This window comes from Harpia harpyja, chromosome 5 (genome assembly GCF_026419915.1).
Source record: "Harpia harpyja isolate bHarHar1 chromosome 5, bHarHar1 primary haplotype, whole genome shotgun sequence".
Lineage (NCBI taxonomy): Eukaryota > Metazoa > Chordata > Aves > Accipitriformes > Accipitridae > Harpia > Harpia harpyja.
The window spans coordinates 63,131,678-63,155,817 of NC_068944.1; the positions used below are offsets into that span (position 1 = coordinate 63,131,678).

Consider the following 24,140-nt stretch of genomic DNA (forward strand, 5'->3'; position numbering starts at 1 on the left):
TGCTTCTATTAAAGATAGCGGGGATAATATTTAACTAGTGGGTCTTAACCTAAAAGATTGTGAGCATTTTGGCACTGATCCAAGGAAACACTTAAGCATGGCTTTCCTGGACCCAGACCAGAGCATTCAACATCTTTCAGGATCAAGTCAAGTGTCAATAAGATGAAAAGCAATTTAGACAGTCCATGATTATTACTTATTCCCTGCCTGATCCCAAGGGATGGTGAATCTTCCCCTCACCAAGTGATGAGTGCCATCAAGTGAGTAACTAACTTCCTTGTTGAGTTAGTTCAGAATCCTCCAGCAGACTATAAGAACTGTAGAAAAAAGAACAAAAAAACCCACCACCCCATATCTCCAGGAAATTTACTGTCAAGAATAAAGGGGAGAAGAGAAGCGAAAGAAAACAAAACCACAGCAAGGGATATTTTTGATATAGATGTGATGTCTAACTTTAAGAATCTTTTTTTTTTTTTATTACGAACATGAGGGCTCTTGAATTTAGAGAGCTTTCATCACAACATACTGTATGCCTTTAAATGGAATTCCCAGAAAAGAAATAATTTTCCCCTTATTTTGTATCAAAATAATTAAATGCATCACTGGTGATCTCAAACACGTCTACCCACAGCATCCCAGCCTGTTTCATAATGAATCACATCTGATCCCAAAGTGACCATACTGCAAAACCCTGTTAGGAAATTAACTGCAGGCCAGGGAGTGGTACTAATCACACAACCAGACAAGACCACAGCTGCCCAGCTTAGCTGTATAACCCCTTTTTTTCTGAACAAACCAGTAAGTTCTTCCTACCGAGTGAAGCTTCTGGTAGAGGCCACACGCATTGCATACATATCCACCATTTGCATTCTTTCGCCAGAGAGAGGTCTTTGTGGTCAGGCAATTGGCACAAAAAACACCCGAGCCTCTACGTCTCTGAAATAGGGAAGAAAAAGAAAAAAAAAAACACACAGAAAAAAAAACAGGTCAGAGGTGAGTCACATGAGCTGTGGAGTTAGGACAAATCAACACAGGAGTTTTGTCTCTAGACTGGCAACAATGACAGTATAAAACCACACTGCCCATAATGAGGTCAGGTTCAATTGTGCTTAATAGGCACCACTGATTTTCATTATAATTAACCCTAGAGTGATGGATGAGGTGTGTGAAACACCAAAGCCTTTTCAGAATAACAGCTTTAACTTTTTGAACTTCAGGTTTTGTGCATTTAATGATGGTTTCTAAACAGCAAATTCTGAAAAACCCCTCTGGAAGCTGACAGAGAACATTCTGTAAGCTTCTCCTGGTTTGTTCACCACATTTCACAACAGATTATTTCCTTTTAGTTTGCTCGACTTTAAAGTGTGATCGGTAACAAGAATTCTGAAACACCACCACTTCAACTAATTACAGTTTGTATCTATCTGTGTCATACTAATTACTTTAACAGAGATTATACTTCATTAATTGAATACATGATATTCAGTTCCAGTCTTTCCCACTTACTTCTGAAATCAGTATAAGCTACCATATATTTCCCACAGCCCACTATGAATGAGGAGTAACCTCTGCCAAACAAATAAAAGTACAGTCTTCTTAATGAGACTTTTGAACTTCACCCGAAAACCCAGAAAACATTGTCTCATCGATGGATAGATTTATTTATTTTATTTTAGTCAGGCAAAGAAAGGCACAGTACAACTTTCCTAAATACAAATTGATTTTTAACCAGAGTGAGCTGTGCATTCATCAGTTTTCATAATGATCCAGGAGTATTTAAAAGTAGACACGTTTATGAGTATTGCTCGTTAAATTCTTTCTACAGAGTAATGATTTCATTAAACTTCTCATTTAAACAAAAGTCAGGCTGTGTTTGTGGGCACAAATACTAATAACCAGGAAATGGAATTCTTTTGCTGAAAAGAAAATCAGAATTTCAACTCTGTTCCCTGTTTGCAAAGGAAAAAAAATCACTAAGAAACCTTCAGCATCTAACATAAGAATGGGTGAGTACAGGGAAAAACAGCCTGTGTAAAAACTAATTTTATTATAAATTAAAAATTACTAACACTATAAGTAAAAATTTCAGGGTTTCATAAAATTTAAGTAATTTATTTAACTTCAGTCCATACTGTAGAAGACTGGTGTTCATGCCAAAAAAATACAATGGTTATAATTGTACTCTGATACATTTCAAATGGAAAGCTTTCTGCAGACATAATTTTGGCTTCAAGACTGGAACACTTTCTTGGCATTGAAAGGGCATTTGATTCATCGGGTGTTTCACAATGTATCACTAAAAAGACCTGGTGAGCAGCCAGTTCCCTATAGGGTAATTTTTCCATCCAGATGCAAGTACTATCAGAGGCCCTCGTCAGCTAAACTAATTATGATCTTGCATTTGCTGATGCCTGCTCACTCTAACGTTCGACATCCTCCATTAATCATCAATACAAGGAAAATGAATGAAACGTAAAGAAACGAGGGCTGGTAAGCTGCACAGCCATAAAAATCTGAAATGAGTGCAATAATTTAACAAGATTGGAGAAATGTTTTTAGTGAGCACAAAGTCAGGCTAACAATTGCCCTTTTAAACCAAGAACACAATTTCATTAGTACAGCAGGTTGTGCTACTTTAAAGTGATACAAGAAAATCGAGATTGTTGTCAAGATAATCTCTCTCTCACTCCCCTACATCATCCCCTACTTTGTCTCTTAAATCAGAAACAGTAATGTACTACGTTTTCCTCGATTTGGCTAGGGGGAGAACTAAATGGCAGTTGATGTCCTTCAGCAAACATCTAACTAGTTGTGTGTATGAGACGCAGCTCACTCTGGGAAGGCACACTCGCCTACAAGTAAATTGAAGCTCCCAATTCTTTTTGTGGTTGCATATCCTTGCACAGCTTCACCTGGCTGCTGAAATATTTTCCTTAGGAGTACAATAAAAGCTTCACTAAACTGACCCCAATTTGGTCCACTTGAAGGGTGAGAAGTTTCCAAGTGGAAATGACTGTATATGGCCAGGATTCAGATACAACTGTTCCTTTCCCTTCCTACTTTTTGTGTGCCACCCTATGGCTTCTTGGTGTGGTGTATTAACCAAGCGGTGTTTTAATCTGAGCCAGTCTTTCCACCCGATCATTTCTGTTTGTGTTCCTTGAGTTTGGGAAATACCCTCTACAAAGTCACGGAAGACTTTTAAAATATATGGAGAGCGGTCTAGTTTATAGGCTGCATTTGCACACATCTGAATGGTGACAGAAGGTGTAACACTGAAATCTTCATTGAATGCTGAATGACAGGCTTGAGAGCTGGGCCTGTGCGAACCTCATGAAGTTCAACAAGGCCAAGTGCAAGGTCCTGCACATGGGTCGGGGCAATCCCAAGCACAAATACAGGCTGGGTGATGAGTGGATTGAGAGCAGCCCTGCGGAGAAGGACCTGGGGATATTAGTGAATGAAAGACTGAATATGAGCCAGCAATGGGTGTTTGCAGCCCAGAAAGCCAACCATATCCTGGGCTGCATCAAAAGAAGCGTGACCAGCAGGTCGAGGGAGGTGATTGTGGCCCTCTGCTCTGCTCTCGTGAGACCCCACCTGGAGTACTGCGTTCAGCTTGGGGGCCCCCAGCGTAAGAAAGACACGGACCTGCTCAAGCGGGTCCAGAGGAGGACCATGAAGATGATCAGAGGGCTGGAGCACCTCCCCTATGAAGACAGGCCGAGAGAGTTGGGGTTGATCAGCCTGGAGAAGAGAAGTCTCGGGGAGACCTTAGAGCAGCCTTCCAGTACCCAAGGGGCGCCTACAGGAAAGATGGGGAGGGACCCTATCAGGGAGTGTAGTGATAGGACGAGGGGTAACTTTTAAACTGAAAGAGGGCAGATTTAGATTAGATATTAGGAAAGAATTCTTTACTGTGAGAGTGGTGAGGCACTGGAACAGGTTGCCCAGAGAGGTGGTAGATGCCCCATCCCTGGCAGTGTTCAAGGCCAGGTTGAATGGGGCTTTGAGCAACCTGGTCTAGTGGAAGGTGTCCCTGCCCATGGCGGGGGGTTGGAAGTAGATGATCTTTAAGATCCCTTCCAACCCAAACTTTTGTATGATTCTATGATCTTTAAAACATTGACATTGACATTGATCATTTTTTCTCTCTTTTTTAAAGAAAGAACTGATTCAAAGTCGACATTAGTTGCAATGAAGTAATACAATGACTACAGCTGGCAACAATCTACAAAATATCTCATAGTAGCTATATGTATCAAAAATGTATACCTGTGCTTATTTAGTACTCACAAACAATTTTTCTTTTTTAAAATCTCATAGTAGTCCAGATAAACATCCTTCCCTAAATTTAATGCAAAGTGTGTAAATTCATCTTACATGCTGTTCTAAGCATTGCATCTTATCTTTCTTTACCTTCTCTTATCTCTGTACTATTTAAGGACCTTACAGGATAATCAACAATGATTATTCCCCTACCTAAGTGTTCCAACATAGATTACATATACTAATAAATTAAGAATTAAACCACCTCTTGCAAAACTTAAATGCTGTTACTTTGTTGAGCTTTTTGGTTATGAAATAGCTTTTCATAGTAGGGACACACAGCTTTAGAATGGATTTCCTGGGGTGAAACAGGACTATTGCAGAATTGGACTAAATATTCTTGACTCCCAGATCCCACTAACCACAGAACAGACATGCTTGTCAAAATACACCTGAGAAATTTTGATGATGTCTGCAAGAAAAAATGGAGGCTGATATTAAAAGCCTACAATGCCTGTAGTCCTCTCTTCTTAAACCAATACAGTTTCTTAAAACAAAACAAAACAAAAACCTAGGCCTTTACTTCCCACATACCGAGTTTTATAAAAGTTATTGGCCAACATAAATTATCTGATTTTTTTTTGTGTGTGTGCTAAATGTTAATTAGTGATGATACTTCTACTGTTAGTGATGATACTTCTGCAAGAGTCTGTTTGGCTTTGCATACTCAGCATTTGTACTAGTCAATAATAATGGCCAATATTGCTGGTTTTCCAGGTAGTCTTGCAAAGGAACAGGCACTTGAGCTCCAATCCAGCAAAGCCAGCGCAACAGCTATGGCTCACAGCCTCCATAAAACCCAGCCATGCACTCAAGTGCTCTGCTACGCACCACTGTAGCCAGCATTTTCAGGAAATACGTTATGGAACCTTTTGCTCTTTTTCAAATGTGAACACATACTTAACATAGTTAATCTCTTAAGATCAGCACAGAAAAGGTAAGCTGACATAACTAGTCATGGCAGGGTTTGAGCCACAGATAAAAGGTTTCAGTCTGCAGTCAATGCCACTAGCACTAGCTGGAGTGATCCATGAAAATTTCCTGTACATCCTTGGAAGAATAAGCCAAAAGGGTCTGAAACACTAAAATATGTATCTACTGAGTCAAACTTTAATCATCTGGAGCCTTATAACCACTACATTACAATCCCAAATCCTGAAGGGGCCAGTGCAGCGAAGAGCCTGTCTCCATTTCCATTCCAGTTCCTAGGTCTGGGCGTTTAATATCATGGTTGTCTCAAATCACATTGGGCTGAAACTTGGCGCATGTTTTTGTCAGCCCAGATGTAACCTTTTTTTTCTTTTCTTTTTTGGTACTGAAAACTTTATTTAAATCAGTTCAGCTGTTTATAATTTGGAGATTGGCCAAAATGGGGGGGTGGGGGCAGAGGGGAGTTCAAGTTTTTCAGATAACTTTCTAACAAATCTACAACCATAGTGGCTTTGCTCTGGGGAAAAAAAGTATGCACACATTTTAGTATTTTAGTAGTAGCAAAGCAACAAGTGGATTATTATTTTTATGTAGCTAAGCTATGAAAGTTTGTAATTATTCACTGAACATGTCTTGCAGATCTCTCTACTGTTCTCCCTCAGTAAGAACCATGCTGAAAGCATGTAATTGCATAACAACCCTTGATATGCAGAGTATTTACTCACATTTTTTATGGTTTCATATCTTGACCGTTTCAAATTGGACAAGTCTGAAACTTGGTATATACATCGTCAAGCCCGAATGCCTAATTTTTTTTAACTCCTTAAATGCTTTTCACTAGTCACCAACACCCCACAGAAACAAGGAAATTATTAGTAGTGCTTTCTGCTAAGCAATAAACCAGCAGAGAATACCATAACAAGTAATTCACTCGGGCATGTTGACAGGATCAGGCCCTTCTTTTTCATTAAAACTGCTTTAGATTTTAAAAAGATGACCGTACAGTTTATATGATTTCAAATTTTGTAGCCACGGAGAAGTGTCATTACGCTCTACAGTTACACAAAAAGTATTTTAAAATGTACTGAACTTTCAGTTATTATTTCAATGGAACTTTATGTAGCAAAATATATATTGTAAAAGCACAGCCAAAAACACTGCTCAGGAACTGTGTCTTTTTAGCTAGCTAGACTAAGCAACGGTGCCTGACACTCTGCTAGTGCCAGATACATCCTGTTTTCAAAATTTCTGCCAGAAGATGCTTTTAGAAACTCAAATAGGCTCCACAGCGTCAGCCAAGCATTTTTCTTACATCACCCTCTTGGATTTGGACACAACAAAACTTGTCTTTTTGCTGATTACTTTCACTTCCCCATCACAAAACGACGATATGATGAAGCCTGAGTGCATTTTTTTACCATCTCTGGCTTTCCTACCATGCCAGAAACAGAGCACGTTGTAATCACGGCTCCAGAACATGGGGTGCAGAGAAATCATAGATGTTACCCAAGAATAAGCATATGCCTGACCTATTTCCAATGACAAAGTTGGGGACTACAACCATACATGCCTCACTGAAAAAAAGACAAAACACTGACTCTGGATGCTCTCTGGCAACATGGGAGGTCCAAAAGGGGAGCACCAGGAAACCTGCACGTGCTCAGTTCAGTGTGAGCCAGGTGACCTGCTGTGGAGAGGATCAATTGTAAGCAGCTGGTCTCATACCTGTAAACACTGGGCTGCTACCACTCCGGTCAGGAAAATAGTATAATGCGCTCATGGTTACATCTGTATGTGTTGCATTTGCACTGCCATGAGTATTTAGGAGTTTCTGGTTTCACACCTGCTAGGTCTTTCCAGGTATTGTCCTTCTTATATGAGGAGGTATTTAGTTCTTTTGAGTTTTGGTGAGCCTAACTGACGTTTGAAACCTGGGCAGCAAGGCAGCACCTGGATGTTGGAGTAAGCGCTAGTTTCTTCTGTTTAGGATGGGAAAAGAATCTTTCAGTCCTCATTTCTTTTGGCTGCAGAGGTACTCAGACCTTTCTGAATGTGTTTAATCAAAACTGCTTTCTCTCTCAGCTATGAAAACAGCCACAACTATGTCTCTGTAAAGTTTCACATTTTAAAATTTTAGTTGCTTTTGCTGTAACTATGTCTAAATTAAAAAGAAAGTCATTGGGTTTTCTTCCCTTTATAACTTGGACAGCTTTCAGGAATAGACCAGGCACAGCAAATTTTCGGCCCCAAAGCATAAGTTGTCAGAAAAAGCAAAACACATAAAGCGGAGTGTTAAAGTAGAAGTTGTTTTCAATCTTAACTATGAGTTAACAGATGCCTCTTGAAGTCAATTTAATGTGCCAAATCTAAACTCTTAATCTACGACATTTTCAAGAACAATTACATTAAAAAGCTGTATTTGAAAGATGCATAAGAAAGAGGTTAGGAAAGGCAAGGTAGGAAGAGAGTAAAAATGCCAAGAGGAAAGTTAAAATTACACACCTAATTCATATAAAAAGTTTAGTGGAATTTTTAATGCTCTATTGTGACAGCATCTTTTTATGATATATGCTGTATTACAAACTTTTAATGAGAGGAATCAGGAGGGGCTTAGAGAGGGAAAAAAACCCAGACAATAAATTAAACATTACTGCTAGCACAGCCTTTCAGAATCCTACCCCTGATCCCTTAGGGAGAGTAAATACTTTAATGTGCATGTAAACTGCAATTATTTTTTATCAGCAGCAAAAATGCAGATGAGTAGATTTTGTCCCAGCATTCGAAGCATTTCCCTGTATTTTGTAAAGCTACCGTAGAGTCGGTGGCATTCACTACTCAAAAAAAACCCCAAACCACCCCCAAAAACAGGCAGCGAACTACAATCTCTGTGTCCTACTAAGTGAAAAGAATTTAGTAAGATATTAGTTTAGGATGTCATGATTGCTACCAAAGTAAAACAATGGCTGATCAAAATAAATGATTAAATTAAGAAAAACATAGCTATGCAAAGAAGCCACTAAATCACTTGCTGTTGGATGTCTCCACTGCTGTCACCTCCTCACCTTTATTTCCTCCCCCAAGTAACAGCTGACCCAACCTTTGCCACTGTGCTGGAAGGGAATCGGCTTTGGACACCCACCTTCAGCCAGAGCCTGAGCTCCACAGGCAGGAATTTACCATCGTTTTCATCATCCATTAAGAGCTGCATGCAACTATGGGATCACATAAATAATCACAATACACTTTACAATGACTTACTCATTTTCATTTAAGCATTTAGCAGTGAAAATTATGTAGTTCACAGTGTATATCTCCTTGTTAATCCAAACAGGGATGGAAGGTAATTTCACAGTTTCCCCCTCAAGATCTGCAGTGGCAGAAATATGAAACAACAAAACTTTTTCTGCAGGTTAGACTTCCTTGCCACAGTTAGTGGCAGCTGATTTTTAAACACTGTGTGTTAAAAATATATGTGATCTTCTGTTGGGCCAAATACATATACACAGACTAAATAAATACACATATACATATTTATCGTATGAGGTATTTGTAATGAACACTGAGAACTATTTTCTGGTAGAACTATATGTTAGTCCCGTTTGCAAAGAGTTAAATATTTCCTTAATCATTTTACACAAAGTATGATTTTTTAGAAAGCAGTTTCCTTCAACTGTCTTTTATTAGATATAATGTATTTTTAAGGTCTTATCCTTCAACTTGCACAAGCTGATCATCCTTAAATCTCTTCCAGTGCCTTAAACAGCAGCTACCATAGTATGGTATGATCTCGCTTCTGGTGCATTTTGCCACTGACTACCAGCAGCACAACACAGACTTCCGTGGAGGCAACCCAAAAATTAATTTTAAAAGTTTTATTAACACCAATAGCAAAAAAAAAAAAAAAAAGCAACCTGGAAACCTGCATTTCCCACACAATAATGATGTCATTTTGCAGCAACTGAAACCTATTCAAGAGGAATAGAAATTCTGTCTCCAATAACTCGCTGAGTCAATTACACAGGAAAGTACTGTAATGGGCTGTCCCCTGTCAAACAGCTCACGTACACGACTTCCTTCTCAATTACCAACTTGTCTGCATTGCCATCTGTAAAAACGAACGCATACCTTGTGCTGCCAGTTTCTGCTCTTGCACTTCCATTAGTGGAACTGGCTGCAGCTGCTCAAGAAGAAAGCCCTGATTGTCTTTGTTTGCCCCCATGTAGCACAATTTTTCTCCCTTCCTCCTGTACATCAACTCAAGGTAACGCGTTATCTCTGCTGAGGTGTGCTCGTGAGTATTTAAACTACAGTCCGCCTAAATCTGTGTCCTGTTTTCTTTTCACAGTTTATCACCTAACACAGTAAAAAGCTGCCAGCAGCATCCCTCAGCATCTTCAGCAGTATTATGATGTTAGTATTGCAACAGGTTTTATCAGTCCTTTTTGGGAACTGCTGCAAAAATTGCTAAGTTTCTGGCTAAACATATTCCCACTTTTCTAAATCAGCTTGACCACTCAGGCAATTTTAAAACAGTACATATAAGAAGCAATCAAAAGTAAGATTAATAAAAGAAGTCCAATTTAGAATAATACTATTCCCTACAAAAAATGGTTAGGTAGATGCATTAGTGTGCATAAGCATGACAGAATGAGCCTGGTTTGCTAACTGCAATCCTTGCTCCTAAATAATATAAACCTTTCTCCACTAGCACTTTGCTGAAACAGATTCACGCAGCAGTTCCAATGCTGAACGGCTGCCTGAAAACTCAGCGCTCATACACACAGACCACTGCTCCTTTCCGAACACCGTGTGCTTCCAAACAAGCTCAGCCTTTGTTAGAGAACAAATCTAAGAAAAAGTCATTACGAGCCTCTTGCATTTTTTCAAATTAGAAACACAACATAAACAGTATAAAAAGTACAAAATTAGACTACTCTTACTCCCATCAGTAAGTGGATAAAAGTAGTACCCTCAGAACTAAGCACACTGAAAGAGACATTGAGAAAACTGGAAATGCTTCTGACTCGCTCATTTCTTGGCACAAGGCAAAAATATCCAAGCCCTGCTGTCGCAAATGGGGAATCTAAATCAATAGTTAGACTTTGCTATAAACAGACTCAATTTCTGAGATAAAGAGCCAGTTATGAAGGTGCCTAAACATGGAATTAGGTGCTTAAGTTTAGGCATCAATACCAGAGGATTTATGTTCAAGAAGGCACCCCACGTATCCCTTCTTTCATGAAGTAATCTCACTCATCAAATGAACAGACAAAAATGGAGCAAAGACACGTCCATATTTCCTTACACACCCCTAGCTTTGACCTGGTAGAAGAACCAGAGTGCATTTGCAGATCTCAGCTAAGAGCCAATATGTAACTCTACATGTGATAGTAATTGAGGGTCCCAATCCCGCAAGTGCTCTGCTGTAAGCGTGAGCACAAAGCTGCTGGAGTTCTCAGCTTCTGGCATCTGTTCCCACTTCCACAGAAATCAGATGGGCAAAATTAAGTCTTGAGAAAAAAAAAAAATCACAGACATTTAAAAAACATTCCCTGACCTTATTAAAGTCCACGTGATCTCTATTTATATAGAAAATGGCTCAGAAAGCCAGCAGCTGAGAGGAGGAACTCTCATTTGTAGATTTTGGCTGAGGGCTGCCAAAATCAGCAGGGGAAAGGCTCCTCAGGGGTAAAAATTTCAAAAGCCATTAAGTGTCTCAGAAGCCTCAGTCCCACTGACTTTTGATCACCTACACACTCCCAAATTTGCACCCCAAATCTGGAAACTACACTGGGAGAATAATTTCTAATTCAAACTTACAAAATGAGGATCTAAAGTTTTCATAGAAGTCTTCAGAACTCAGAGAGGAAATGTCAATTAGGTGTCTACCTCTCAGTGAAAACCAGTGAGGTAACATTTACCTGTTACTTGTACGTTAAATAATTCCCCTCAGGACCATTAAATTTAATTAAAGAAAAAATATAACAAGAAAATGTTTCATATCGACCGCTATAGCTTATATACTTGCTCAGGAACTGAAGTAACTATAACTTGAGTCTCACGCAGTCCCCTTGAGAAAGCTCTTACTAGGGTGGGATCCAAAGTGGACTATGTCCACCTATTATTTTCAATATGCTTAGGACTGCGCTCTCACTGCAGATCTTGTTGCTGTTGCTAGAATGGTTTCCATTCAGAAAAATCAACATTTGCCAACCCATACCACACAATTACCATAGTTATTTCCTATTGTGAGCTTAGGGAGAAACTGTGGTATCCCAGACACCACGGTGTGGTAAATATTGAAAAGTAGTGGCCTTTTTATAATGGACATTTTCATCTAATCCAATCCATTCCAAACACTTCCAGATAACAAGACAATAAGGCAGAGTCTGTGTCTAAGTGGTTAGCTCTAACATAATAATCTAATTCTGTCCTGTGATCCCACTTTCAGCAAAAATATTTGACGGCTTCCCTCTTGATAGCTTTAGGAAGTAAGAATGGAATAGAGCTGTGAGCAACCCCAACACCCATCTAGGGAGGTATCTCCTGAAAAAGAAAAGGGGGGGAAAAAACCCCCAACAAACCCCATATTTGTATTTTTTAAAGCTAACCCATCTAAAGTGCCAAAAGCCTCCTGGGCTGCATTAGGCAAAGTGTTGCCAGCAGGTTGAGGGAGGTGATCCTTCCCTCTGCTCAGCCCTAGTGAGGCCACACCTGGAGCGTGCTGTATCCAGTGCTGGGCTCCCCAGTACAAGAAAACTATGGATGTACTGGAAAGAGTCCAGTGAAGGGCCACAAAGATGATTAAGGGACTCAGGCATCTGTCATACAAGGAGAGGCTGAGAGTGCTGGGACTGTGCAGCCTGGAGAAGAGAAGGCGCAGGGGGATCTTATTAATATGCACCTGATGGGAAAGTAGAGAAGATGGAGCCAGGCTCTTCTCAGTGGTGCACAGCAAGAGGACACGAGGGAAAGGCATAAATTGAAATGCAGGAAATTCCATGTGAACATAAAGGAAAAGGGTTTTTTACTGTGAGGGTGGTTGAATACAGAACAGGTTGCCCTGAGAGGCGTCCTTGGAGATATTCAAAGCCTGACGGGACACAGCCCTGAGCACCCTGCTCTGGCTGACCTTGCTCTGAGCAGCAGGGTTGGATTAGATGATATCCTGAGCTGCCTTCCAGCCTCAAGGATTTTGTGAGTCTTCCTTCAGTGAGAGGCTATCAATTTTAGCCTTAATTCATATTCATTTGCCTTGAAAAAGAAAATATTTTAAATTTCATGGCTATAAAAGTATTAATGAAAACAGACCAACATCCATGACTGAATGTTACAGATTGCAGTCTGTAAAACTGTACAGCTACTAAAAATGAAGAAACCTACTCTCAAATTCCAGTGTAAATAATTTCAGAATGTTTATGAGGAACCGAGTGAGGCATCTAATGCAGGTTTTACAAAAATTGTTTTCTGCTTGCTCTTTCCTATCAAGATCTTAATGCCTACTTGTAAATGAGACTCAGTATAGGGTGTTGTATAGCTTTCCTTAAAAATACCATTAAGATGAGAAGGAGAAGAGAACAACTGTTCTGTATTTTGGAGACATTTCTCCTTAAATAGTGTTTATGTACTGCAAGCATCCCTTCCATAAACAAACCAGGTCTTTGGAACAAGTGAACACAATCTCTGAAGAATCTTTACCAGCTTCTATTTCTGGTACATGATGCACTGAGAATTTTAGGCCAACATGGGCATATGGTCTCCTAGTTTGATAGGAAACATTTCATGGAATTCAAGACAGAGCCACAGCATAATGACTGAAGACCTTAAAATCTGTGATATAACATAAGGTTGAAAAAAAAAAAGCGAAGAAAAGAGAAGAACAAAGAAAAGAGAAGAGAGAGAATAGAGAAGAACAAAGAAAAGAGGAGAGAAAAGAGAACAAAGAAAAGAGAAAAGAAGATAAAGAAAAGGAAAAGGAAAAGAAAAGGAAAAGGAAAGGAAAGCAAAGCAAAGCAAAGCAAAGGAAAGGAAAGGAAAGGAAAGGAAAGGAAAGGAAAGGAAAGGAAAGGAAAGGAAAGGAAAGGAAAGGAGAAAAGAAAAGAAAAGAAAAGAAAAGAAAAGAAAAGAAAAGAAAAGAAAAGAAAAGAAAAGAGAAGAAAAGAAAAGAAAAAAGAAAAGAAAAAAGAAAAGAAAAGAAAAGAAAAGAAAAGAAAAGAAAAGAAAAGAAAAGAAAAGAAAAGAAAAGAAAAGAAAAGAAAAGAAAAGAAAAGAAAAGAAAAAAAGAGAAAAACCAAGTGTTTCCTGGTGCAATACTAGAGGCAGTAGGAGCATGTAAAAGCACAAGGAAAGTCATGGTAACGGGTGTGCACAAAGGAATATTCTGAATTCCTTATTAATCAAGCTTAACCTCATTAACTAAACTGCCTTAACCTCTTCTTTTTTTTTTTTTTAGGAGAATCACCCAGTAGGGAAATCAATTTTTTAAAAAACCCAAATAATAAACAATATTTATCTTAATAACATTCATGCAGGATTTGTGGCTTTTCTGCCTTCGCAGCCTTAGAAACTGGTATGCCCTCTGTACTTTTTATACTCATTCACATCTGCACAGAGAGAATACTGTAACTGCAGAGCAGTGCTTCCAGCGTCCCTACTCTAATTTTTCTCTTACCTTTAAGAAAGTGGTTCTTAAATTGCTTAAGACACCAGCTTCGAAATCTGCATTGTCAGAATCACTCCTACAGATTGCATTTCACCGAAGGAATTGTTTCTAATTCAAGTGGCGGGGTGAGCTTACTGCTGGGGGCAGTCGTTCTCTTAAATGGTACGAGCCTGACAAGAGCAGTATGAGAGAAACATATAACTTAGCGGGGTTTTCCATCATGAGTTCTGCATGCCGAGGAAGAAACGTACCCACCCTGTCACATACTCAGGCTTTAGTTCAGAGCACAGTGAAGGACTGGAAAATGGCACTCAAGAAATCAAGCACCAGGCTGGAAGGAGAGGCACAGCGAAAACCGTCCTGTGAGCCCACAGTTAACTTATTTTTCACGTCCTTTGGAGGCTTCTTAAATGAAGCTGACTGCGCAGGAATGCCTTGTAAAACAAGCCCTCCACTTCCTTTCTAAAGTGGTGTCAGCGAAACAGCTCCGCAGCCTCGCTCGCAAGCAGCTGTGGCTGCATCCATGTTGTGACTGGAAAGGCAAAGGCCATTGGGTTGCCTGAATGTGTTCGTGTATTTGTGCAGACCTCGGACACGGGCTCAAAGAGGAACCGTTTGGTCCCGTTCTACTGATCAATACATCAGATTTGCTATTTAGGCAAAAAATGACAGGAAAAAAGCTTTCCTTTTACCTTCCACCTGCTAGTATCACAGTTCATCCGATTTTGAAACCAGCCTCCAGAAGCCCCACGTACACAACTTTGAAATAAAAAGAAACCTTTAAATTTAGACATGCTGTACAAAATCATAGCTGCTACTTGCAAATGGGCTATATTCAAAGCCATTTCTCTCTTACTGACGGAACAAAAACTCTGACACTTAAGAATTCACTTTTCAATTTAATTCAGGTTTTCCTTAACAGTGAATGTCAAATTGTTTTCACTCCCTTTCTTTATCACCTTTAGGAATTTTTAGGAGTGAGAATGAAAAAGACATACAGCAGAAAGGAGCAGCACATTTATAACGACATGCCTTTTCTCTAGGAGAAAAAAAATAATCTTCCATTTCATCAGCATCTTTGCCAAAAGCCCTCTTTCAGGAACTGAAAAGAGAAGGGCCTTTATTTCCTACATATATTTTATAGGAAACATTTTTTGGTTCTGTGTCATGGACTAGGATTTCACACCTTAGTGGCTAGTCGTATGGAAATGGACATGGCTGTGGAAACTTCATGGCTGTGAAACCCTGATAGTAAAATCAGCAGGAAGATGAGGAAGGTGTGGGGAACACTGAATGATTCATGCGGTAACAGCCTCTGGACCCTTTGAGGAGATTTTGGGATGACTGCCAATGCTACCTGTCTATGACCAGCATCCTGGACCCTCTGAAGCAGGCTTTAAATCTGGGCATGATACAGAGGGAGTATTGCTCTTTTGAATAATGCCCAAATATGTAAGTGGATGTGACATGTATGGATTTTTATAAGGAAAGACCTTTCCAAAATCAGGTTGCAATTACTGATGAGTTATACCTCCCACAAATAATTCCTAAAATATAAATACCAGGCTCTGTTTCCTTTATTAATAGCAGTCTGAGTTAATGAGGGAACAACTTCCACAAGTTACTGTAGAGCAGTGTAAAGCTAAGCATCTTAGCTACAACATTCAAGAAATCGGTGTTTTGCAACTAACTCTTCCTTTGCCAAACCAAAGAACAAATCCTCTCCTATTTCATACCCAGTGTAACTCCACCTATTGCGGAAAGCACAAGGAGAGCAGAAGTTGGTAGAAAACCTACAGAGCTAGCACTGATTTGATGCCAATCTGTTTAAGACATAGAAGAAGAATTAAAAAAAGCAGATAAAAAACTGACTGCACGGGGAGCTTGGCTTTTGCTATGGGAAGGGTAATTCTTGGCTGATTTTACTATGGCCTTGCCATCTACCTTTGGAGCCCTGGCATATGCGTGGCACTACCATGGCAGACACGGTAGACTTATGTTCAAGACGGCCTATATAATTTTGCATTTCAGGAACGACAGCCCTAGCGCTGTAGCACATACTGCATGCACAGCCGGGGCTGTGATTTCTCCTATGTTTCAGTGATTAATGGCTTCGTAATGGAATACAAGTTTCCTACAGAACGTTGCGGTCTCCCTACAAATTCGGCCTTGTCTGCTGTTTATCGGCAGGTTGTAGGGGCAGTGACAGACCAGTGCTGCTGAAAGCACTGGGTGCAGTCCCAGTAGAGAGGCAAAGGCGCACGAAGCAGCCGGGCAGCGCTGAGCGTGGCCAGGCCGGGCTGTAACAGTCAGCTGCAGTCACTAGAGGGTACTGCGAGGGCACCTAAAGGGTGCTGCTCCCATGGCAGGGGCCAAAGGAAAACATTGAGAAACCCTACCACAGGCAACATCCCTCGACAATTGGAACGGGCTATTTTAAAGACGGATCTGCCTTTAAAAATGCCTAATCTCACTCCTGATTTCGAAGCGTTCCTGCGGGAAGTATCTGCACGCACACACATGCCACCAATAAGCCAAGCAACTCACGCCTTTATGGTTCATTTTTAAATCCAGTGCAGTCTGTGGATCATGAGTCACACAGTTCCTTCTTACGCAAAAGGCCAAACAGCTACAACGAGCAGAGCGAGAATGAAATTCCTATGGTTTTAACAACAGTTACTCACAGAAGGCAAGATGGGGATCCCCTTGTTTATGCACAGCATCATGTAAGATTACAGGGCTATTTAAGCAGTAAAGTAGTACAGAAAAAGAGAGAATGAATCTCAGCATCTGACTTTAGAAGACATCACTACGTTCATTAGTGAAGCAATATTAAAAAATAGCAATCATCTAGTGAAATAATCTTAGCCACTGCTACTTCTGAGTTTATCTATTAAACACTGCTATCCCATATAGAGTAAATAACTGCCAGGAAATCTACTGCACATACTTCAATATTCTGGTATTTTAAAAACACACAACCCTTTTCATGCACGAATATCCCTTAATGTGTCTGCCGGAGTTTCTGTGCTTTGCACGGACTAGCAAGAAGGGATGTTGGATGATGCTTCCGTTATGCTCTTAAGTTCTACCAGATTTCAGTAATAATTCTGATCGACCAGTGCATTCCAGACTTTATTGTCCATCTTTCTTTTTCCATTTCTTCCATCAACCAACCAGCTAATAAGAAAATAGGAAGAAAATGTGTGTGCAATGGATAGCACAGCATTCCAATGAGACACAGAAGTGGACAAATAATAGAATAGTTGGGAATATCAAGCAAAAATGTTAACATTAACTAGGTTTACTTTTCACTCTATTTAAATACAAAAATTTGAAGTAAGAAGTTTCTGTATTTTAGTCTCAGCCAATTTTGGGCCACACTGAATGTTAAATAAACTATTATTTAATCAAATACAGGCATATTAGTCTCACTCCTGCTGACAACTTCAATTAGAGTATTTTTGCTTCATACAAAAAAAAAAAAGAAAAAAGAAAAAGCTCATGATCTTTAAACTACTATGGCTTCTGCACAACATCTGGTTACAATTTTTTATATATTCAACCATCAAACTTCTATCTCCACAAAACAGTTTACTCAAGATTTGTTTTAATTATTCTGCATTGCAAGCTTCATATGGCTTTGAAAAGGGGGTGAAAGGATCGCTCACGATGCAGACAGATGCAAACTGAAAAGGACTGTACATTGAAAGATGCTTTTGAAACAATTTTTAAAAATGAACAAATCCTTTCTATCATTGCCAGGAAACAAGTGCTACTTTAACTGTTTCGTTACACAATACCTCTTGGCTTGTTCATTAGCAATTTTCATGGTTTTTTGGTTGGATTCTAGGATTAAGGCAATCTTTATTAGCAATTTCATTGGAGCCATACAAGTTACAAACACATCTTTCCTCTTTTTCTCGCCAATGCCACAGTGGGAACACTATATTTCTGAAAGTGCTCGTTTAAAACAGAAAACATAGCAAAGAAAGCATCTGAATGTGATAAAGTAGAAATAAAAATGAATTTTATAGCAGCACAGAAAAGCCTTGCTCATACAAAAAAAAAATGTTGTACTGAATTTTAAGCATGGGAGAGATCTAATTTATTTTCATAAGCCTATTCACCTGTGTAAAGTTAAGCGCATTCATAAGCTTTTGCAAGATTGGACCTAAGACAAAAATTAAGAAAATGCCTGGGGTTCTGGTTTTATTAAATGTCAGAGCCTCAGTCAGCCAAAGGGACGTAACTATATTTTTCTCTAAATGAGTCTTGGGGTGCTACACCAAATCAATGAGTCTTGACATGGTGGAATCACTGTAAACTTTGGAGGATACAAAACTTCTTATTCATTCATTTGCATTACATATATGGATTAATGGGAAAGCATTATGGAAAGTTATTATTTATTTTATGAGGTAACTGCTTTGAAATCCAGTAAATGAAACTCCTTTTTCCTGTTTTTCAGTCAGTCAGCACCCACCATTCCAAGATAGGAAATTCAAGGAAACTTCAGTTTTTTTTCTGGAGGTTTCTTCTGATGCAAAGCATGGATAAGCTTAGGCATGGAATGTCATCTTTTAAGATTTTTTTTTTCTTTAAAGATGCTCCAAAGAAGCCAGGAGAAGACATAGCTGCTAAAACACAATTACAACCATGGTCGCCTTATAAGCAGTTGAGCTTCACTGGCTCTGATTCCCAGACAGAAACTCTTGAGTTTGGTACTGGAGCAATATGTGCAGCTTTTTAAAAAATTATTTTTAATGAGGAAACTTCATTTGTGTATTAAAGAGGGCCTGAAGACATGATTTCATTTTGGTTCTGTGAGATATTCTGGTATTAAACTCATGATACAGTCATGTGTCTGAATCGGTGACCCATCATGGGTCAACACATGCATGAAAAAACCCCACCAACACTTTTGAATCCATGGCCAACCATACCAAAATGAGTCTAACCCCTGGAGCCTACTTAATTGGTCAGGAGGAGCTCTGAGCAGGCTGTCTCACTAAACTCTGGGCACTACCTCCACCAGGACTGCAAGAACTGCTGAAACAGTTACCCTCCGTTACAGTAATATTTGACACTTTGCTTGCAACCAAAACAGGGAAATACGGAAGAATGCAAAATTCTAACAGCATGCAAATTGCTGATAAAAAGTCCCTGTTTTTCACAAAGCCTGGGCTGGCACAGAGGGTGATGATGGAGACGAAGCTTTATTTTTATCTGAACCAGTATTTCATCCTCAGGTTCAAAATCTCGCAGTTACACCAAAGACATGACTGTTCCTCCCGGGTTACAGTTACCATCTCAGCATAACAGCAAAAAGGACTTGCTGGGTTCCTGCTGATGAAAGTGAGGAAACATGAATTGTCACTGTCCTCACTGACACAGCCTGCAAACAAAGGGCTTCAGTATTCACTGTCATCTTTTATTTCAGGTATGAAGACCATGAACATGACTCAGAACAAAAGGAAGCCATTGGTGAAGCCTTCTTTTGCATGTGCCCCCCCCCCCCCCCAAATCCCCATCAACAATCCCAAGGTACATTTTCAGTGTGGTGGGAATTCAGACACATGATTTTGATTAATGTTAATGCAAGTCGTGTGGCCAAATCCCTGTACACCACTTTGAGAGTTTATTCTAAAATCGAAATATAATTAAGGTTGCAACACAAACCAAATAAGGTGAGGAAATGACACTTCATTAGTAACCTATTTGTTATGAGTACCATAGGTAACCTCTTGCAAGAGTGTCGTACTATAATTAAATGTTTTAAGTGTTTGTATACCACCACTGTCAACTGGTTAGGAAAATACAGTAAAGACATCCAGACACACTAAAAAAAAGGTTAGCTTCTGCAACTAGATGAATTACTTCTTTAAATTATTTAGTTGTGGTATTGGATCAGAAGATTTTGAGTCCTCTTCCCAGTGACACTTGGAGACCAGCACATTTGTTCTTTGTAAATCTATACTAACGAGCAGTCGTGCATAATACAGCAGACTGTAAACAGAGGAGAAGAGGAGCTGAAGGCAGTAGGACTGCATACGAGGAGTTTCTGTTTAGTCAAGCTGATAGGTAACAGATAAATGATCTAAAGACTGTTTTCAGTTTTCCCTCTTGCACAAAGCTATATTCCAGATCTTTATAATTGTGAAAACCAAACATGAACTCTACAGTGAGAAAGGGTGTCATGCATGGGAAGAGGTCCCGTGTCTGTTATGGGTTTTTTGGGTTTTTTTTTTTTGGTTTTTTTTTTAATTATTATTATTATTCTTGTGGACTGCAGGCTAAGGTTTTTTATCTTCTCAATCACATGAAAGCCGATGGAAAGAGGAGTTCTCTAAACTCTCTCCTGGAGGCAATGGTAGCCTTTTCACTAAAGATCAGTAGAAGCTACTTAAGAAGCTAATGGCTGTGGACTATAATCTGCAATAAACCACTTTTACTGTCTTTGTAGTGTAGAAAGAAGAGAGTGATTTTGTGTGTGTACATGTGTGCGTGAAGAACGGCGGCGATAGTCAGCTGTGCTTTACAGAACAAGGAGATCTTACAGTAGCAAGTGGGCAATGGGTCTATCTGAGATCGAGCAACTTTCCATATCATCACTGAAAGCAAATGAAATTAAAGACACAAAATACAATTCAGTCCTTCATGTAAGATTTAAGATTATTATTGTAGACCTCAGGTATTTTGTGCTGGCATTCTGGACATGTGTGATGTTGTTGCTAGCAGTAAATTCAAAGCTCTTAACATACGTAATACAAAACAAAATCTGAGAAAAAGAACTGGTGCTTAATGGAAAAATATCTGGGTCATAAGCATTGATCTTTATTGCATATCTATTCACTACACTCCTTGCCATACTTCTAGCAAGTTCAGAAGAGAGGACTACATACTACTACGATAAAATGCAACTTGCAGTCTGTAATCTGACTTTGTAAGCACATTTGGTAGACTCATATAAAATGTACAAGTAAAACGATCTAAATTATGAAGTAGATTTTTTCTTTTAAAAAAGTCATTGAGTATGTCTTATATAGCTAGGTTTTTCTTTAATATTACATTCTCTTTAACAGTGGATTAGAGGTATACTGTCTTTTGACATAGTGCAAGAAGCAAGAGCATGCAGAGAGCTCAGAGGATGTAATTTTTTCCCTCTAACGTAAAAAGATGTGTGAAGTTACTATGGCTCTTCAAAACGGCCTAGTAATTGAGCCTGGTTATGGTCTCATTAATGCGCAAGTTTCATTTATCACCTTCTTTCTTTGTGGATTATGTGCATTGATTCATCAAGACTTGTGACACCTGGTTTTCATTTGCTCTGTTCAGTGCTTCTTTTTTAATCAGTTTGTACTAGATTGGTGTAAGAAACAGTCTGAAAGTAAAACGCACTAGCCTCCTGAAAACTGAAATGAGAAAATTTCAGCTTTTTTAAAAATTTACAATTAAATGCCTTTTCACTCTCTTTTCATGCTCTTTGCATGCTTTTCTTTTCTCTTTTCATGCTCTTTGCATGCTTTTCTTTCAAGTACGTTTAATAACATGCTTGCTGTAGCTACTCATAACATAAAAGGAGCAAACAAAACAATGTACACTTAACAGGGGAGATGTAGGTGCCTAGTAAGTTCATTATTACAAAAAGTAATTGATTTTAATTCATGTAAATATAAGTGACAAGAATAACACAGGCAAGGTTTTTTCTTGCTGAACTACAATATCCTTGTTAAGTTGTACAGTTTAATAATGAGATGTTCTCATATAAATTTCCCTCTGCCTTCCTTCTTTACTTCGCTTTTCTAAAATATGTATCACTTCAAATATTTCCATTCCCCGTGTCACTGGCAAATGCCAGAAATAGAGAAAGAGAGATCTGATAAAGATAAAGCATGACAAAAGTTTCACGGATAATTGCCTTCACATATCCAGTTCAGCTCTCATCTCTCCTAATTAGCCTCATTACCATACCTTAAGACAGACCAGCAGTCACTCAAACTCCCTGTTTTTTCTGTCAAAACTATTGCTGACAGGCAAATGGACAACACATGCACTGAGTGAGTCTATTCTAGACTATTCTTTTACAAGACTAGCCTCCAGCAGAAAACACAAAACAATAGGTCTTCTATAAATGTATAATGAAAGTATACATACAGTGTGTGAATACTCAATAAATTATTGTTCTATTCATTGCTCCACCATCACTTAAAATGAGGACAATAAAAAAAGAAAAATCATTTTCATACACTATCATTCTCCAGAATAGCAAAGAGATCAAAACCAATGCAGTATTTCACTATGACTGATACAGACTTTCAGAAGAGCCTTGCCACAGTCGCTGAAAAAAAAAAAAAATCACTTGAGTACTGTAAAGTTTGAATATGTCAGTGCAGTACTGCTTTCAGCATACCCACGCTATCACAGGAAGCTTTTTGTTTTTACAAACCATGTTCAAATGAAAAAGCTTCATCCCACCGCTCATATTCATTTAAAATTAGCTCGTAAAAAGTATCCACAGAATAGTTCACAGGGGCACTGGAAATATTTTAATATTAAACTCCGCTGGCTATCAAAACATTAAACTGTATAATGGGAAGCCATTGAAACCCCTCACAATGTCCATTTCTTTTTCATTGTTGTTTTAGTCACACATTATATTATGTATAGAGATCAGATACATGGTACTTTGTTTTCATTTTCTCTATTTCTCTATAAATTTCATTCTGTCTAACATCTAACCATTTAGATATGTTTTTCTATTATAACCTCCTGTTAAAAGGTGCAATTTTTTAGTGATTTGTCGTATTTTCATGTTCACCGCACTACTAATAAAATAGAAATACTGTTTCATAATTTTCATAACAGAAATTTAACACTCGCAATGTCACTTATTTAAGAACTGGACATTACACAGTTACTGGTCTTTTTCTCCCCAGCTCCTCAGACACAATCTTGTGATTTTATTTTTCTTTTGTACAGCGTAAGTTGTGATGCAATCTCTATAGCAAAAAACCCTAGTGAAATGGATTTTCTGCACTTTGCAGTTTGGGGAAACTAACAGTCCATTCAGTGTGACTGAAAAATACCCTGAAGGCCAATATTTACTAAGCATGGCACACACACAGGAGCCTTGTTAAAAATCCACAACAAATCTCTCATTGCAAACAAATCCAGAGGCTTGAAAGCTGCTGCAACTGTCAGGGTAATGCTGATCCTGACAGTAGAAAGCTGCTTTTTTACCAGGCTAACAGCTAGCTAGATGTCTGCTGGCTTCTCACCAAGATTTCACTATTTCAACTTCTTCTCTTCAGGATTTATTAGGTGATGAATATACAGCAATCTATCAGAGGGATAAACAGCATCAAATGAAGGTAAGGCTGACACATCCGGGCACCCAGTACTCGAAGAACGCCGGTAACCAATGACTATAACTACTTCATGCAAATAGTCAAATAAAGCCATACGAAATTAAACTCTAGGCTGAAGTGAGACACTGTGAGCGAAAGAAATGGGTCAAAGAAGGGCTTCCAAATAACAGGAAATACTTTCAGCTTCACACATAACACTTCAAAATACATTTTTTTTCCTTTTCTTTCAGAGATGTCAGTGTAGAAAAAGATGAAAACACCATCTACTGGAAGAGCAAAAAATTAAATTGAAAGGCAGGGACGCTAATGTGCGAAGAGAAATGTTATGCAGGAATGCAATGCAAGTAGGGTAGACTAGTACATTATGTACACATACCACATAGTTTCAAGCGTATGAGTGGGCATGTTTGAGAAGGGTATTTCCAGCAGTTGTTTAAAAAAAAGGGACTGTGAAGTAGTAAACTGCTGCTGAAGTCTACTTCTTGCAGCCACCTATGCAGCCCGACTAACACATGCTGTCCTTGTGCTGCGGAGCCAGGAACCAAATTCCAGCCCAGTGAGATTAGCTGCCGGGCAGGCACACTTCCACCAGCTCCGTTAGAGCTGGACAAGCTTCCCCAGTGATTTTCAATGCTTCAAATGTTGAAGCTATTTAATTTTAAAGTGCTGCACATTCCCTTTCCTATTATGGATGAAAGTACAACTAAACTCCACTGCTTTTATAATTATAAAGCTGTTAAAATACATATGCATAGTCTACCTTTTAAATATTATGAGCCTTTTACAGATACTGCTTATTAGCCTACATTTTCAATACTTCCTGCCTTGCATTTCTTTCTTTTCCTTCC

The 24,140-nt window shown here is 39.0% G+C and overlaps 1 protein-coding gene across 3 annotated transcripts in view; it reads right to left on the minus strand.

The window, feature by feature from the left end:
- TRPS1 (transcriptional repressor GATA binding 1) overlaps window positions 1-24,140 on the minus strand; it is a 223,039-nt gene that overhangs the window by 10,890 nt on the left and 188,009 nt on the right. For all 3 annotated transcript variants that reach the window (XM_052787489.1, XM_052787486.1, XM_052787487.1), the window contains one exon: window positions 814-936. In XM_052787489.1, the coding sequence (XP_052643449.1) occupies window positions 814-936 (123 nt within the window). The remainder of the gene's footprint in view (window positions 1-813; window positions 937-24,140) is intronic.